The sequence below is a fragment of the Emiliania huxleyi genome (assembly GCF_000372725.1).
Source record: "Emiliania huxleyi CCMP1516 unplaced genomic scaffold EMIHUscaffold_4593, whole genome shotgun sequence".
Lineage (NCBI taxonomy): Eukaryota > Haptophyta > Isochrysidales > Noelaerhabdaceae > Emiliania > Emiliania huxleyi.
In genome coordinates, this window is record NW_005198541.1 from 1 (window position 1) to 1,700 (window position 1,700).

Consider the following 1,700-nt stretch of genomic DNA (forward strand, 5'->3'; position numbering starts at 1 on the left):
TCGGCCTCTAAGCTGCACCTCGGCCGCACCTCGGCCTCTAAGCCGCACCTCGGCCGCACCTCGGCCTCTAAGCTGCACCTCGGCCTCACCTCGGCCTCTAAGCTGCACTTCGGCTGCACGCCGGCCTCGCTTCGGACACAGCCCGGCCGGTTCCACGCTCCCTCTTCCGCGTGCAGGTCGAGGGGCAGCCTGGCGTGCAGGGTGGCTGCCGCATCGCCCGCCCCACCCCGCACCGCGCCGCACTGTTGTGCCGCATTCTTGCGCCGCTCTCTCTCTCTCTCTCTCTCTCTCTCTCTCTCTCTCTCTCTCTCTCTCTCTCTCTCTCTCTCTCTCTCTCTCTCTCTCTCTCTCTCTCTCTCTCTCTCTCTCTCTCTCTCTCTCTCTCTCTCTCTCTCCCCCCCCCCCCCCTCTCTCTCTCTCTCTCTCTCTTTCCCTCTCCCTCTCCCTCTCCCTCTCTCTCTCCCTCTCTCCCTCTCTCTCTCTCTCTCTCTCTCTCTCTCTCTCTCTCTCTCTCTCTCTCTCTCTTTCCCTCCCCCTCTCCCCCCCCCCCCTTCTCTCTCTCTCTCTCTCTCTTTCCCTCTCTCTCTCTCTCTCTCTCTCTCTCTCTCTCTCTCCCCCTCCCTCCCATACCCTGACCCTCACCCTCACTCACCCTGAACCCTCACCCTACTCCTCACCCTCACCCGAGGCTGCCGTCGCCGCGGCCCTCCACTCCGGCAAGCTCACCAGCTACGCCTCCGACGTCTTCGACCAGGACCAACTGCCCGCCGACCCCCTCTTCCCCTCGCGTGTGAACAGCGTCTCTTGACACCGGTCTGGCCGTGACCAGGAGCCGCTGCCCGCCGACCACCCGCTCCTCGGCTGCCCGGGCTTCATCGGCACGCCGCACATCGGCGGAGCGACGCGCGAGGCGCAGGACCGCGTCGGGCTGCAGATCGCGGCGGCGGTGCTGGCCGTGCTGGATGGGAGAGTGCCTGAGGACGGTGTCGTCGGTGTCGCCTGAGTGCTGAGTGTCGTCGGTGTCGCTGTCGTTTGAGAGGTGCACGGATTGCTTGGGAACAAAATCAACGAATAACCATACAGCCGACGAGCGACGAACGACGTGCGGTGGAGACACCCGAGATGACAGAGGTCAGAGCACAGAGGACAGAGCGGGGGCGGCGCACAACCACAAGTCGTACACGCGCACAGCCGTGGTGTTCACACTGTGTCGCACAGAGTCACGCGCTAACCTCCGCAGGGCCGCGCCGCCCTCGCTCGGCGGCCAGCGCATCTGCGAGCCGCCGAAGCAGCCGCGCCTCGGACTCGAGCTTGGCGAGCGGCTTGACCTGCGCAGGCGAGGGGGGGGAGGGGGAGGGGGGGAGGGGTTGCCTCCTCCCGAGGAGGGAGCCTCTCCCCTCTGCGTCTACTCCCCCGCGCAGTCTCCTCAGACCTCGATGCGGGACCCGCCCGTAATCTCGGGTAATCTCGGGTAATCTCGGGAAATCTCAGGCCTCGATGCGGGACCCGTCCGTGCCTCTTCGAAAGACCGCCTCCATCTCGGACCGGACCACACGCACGCGCGGGACGGGCTCCTGCTCGGCGAGATGACCCGAGATTACCCGAGATTACCTGAGATGACCCGAGATGACCCGAGAGGAGTCGCGGCTGACCGCACGCGCGGGACGGGCCCCTGCGCGACGATCAGGTGGGAAAATCCC

General features: G+C 65.8%; 1 protein-coding gene across 1 annotated transcript; it reads left to right on the forward strand.

Moving 5' to 3' along the window:
- Positions 1 to 829: 829 nt before the first annotated feature.
- On the forward strand, positions 830 to 1,003 carry EMIHUDRAFT_256288 (hypothetical protein; the record flags this gene model as incomplete). Its single annotated transcript, XM_005768432.1, has 1 exon — positions 830 to 1,003. A coding segment is annotated over one exon (174 nt), but the record flags the coding sequence as incomplete, so codon positions are not given.
- Between the last annotated feature and the right edge of the window lie 697 nt (positions 1,004 to 1,700).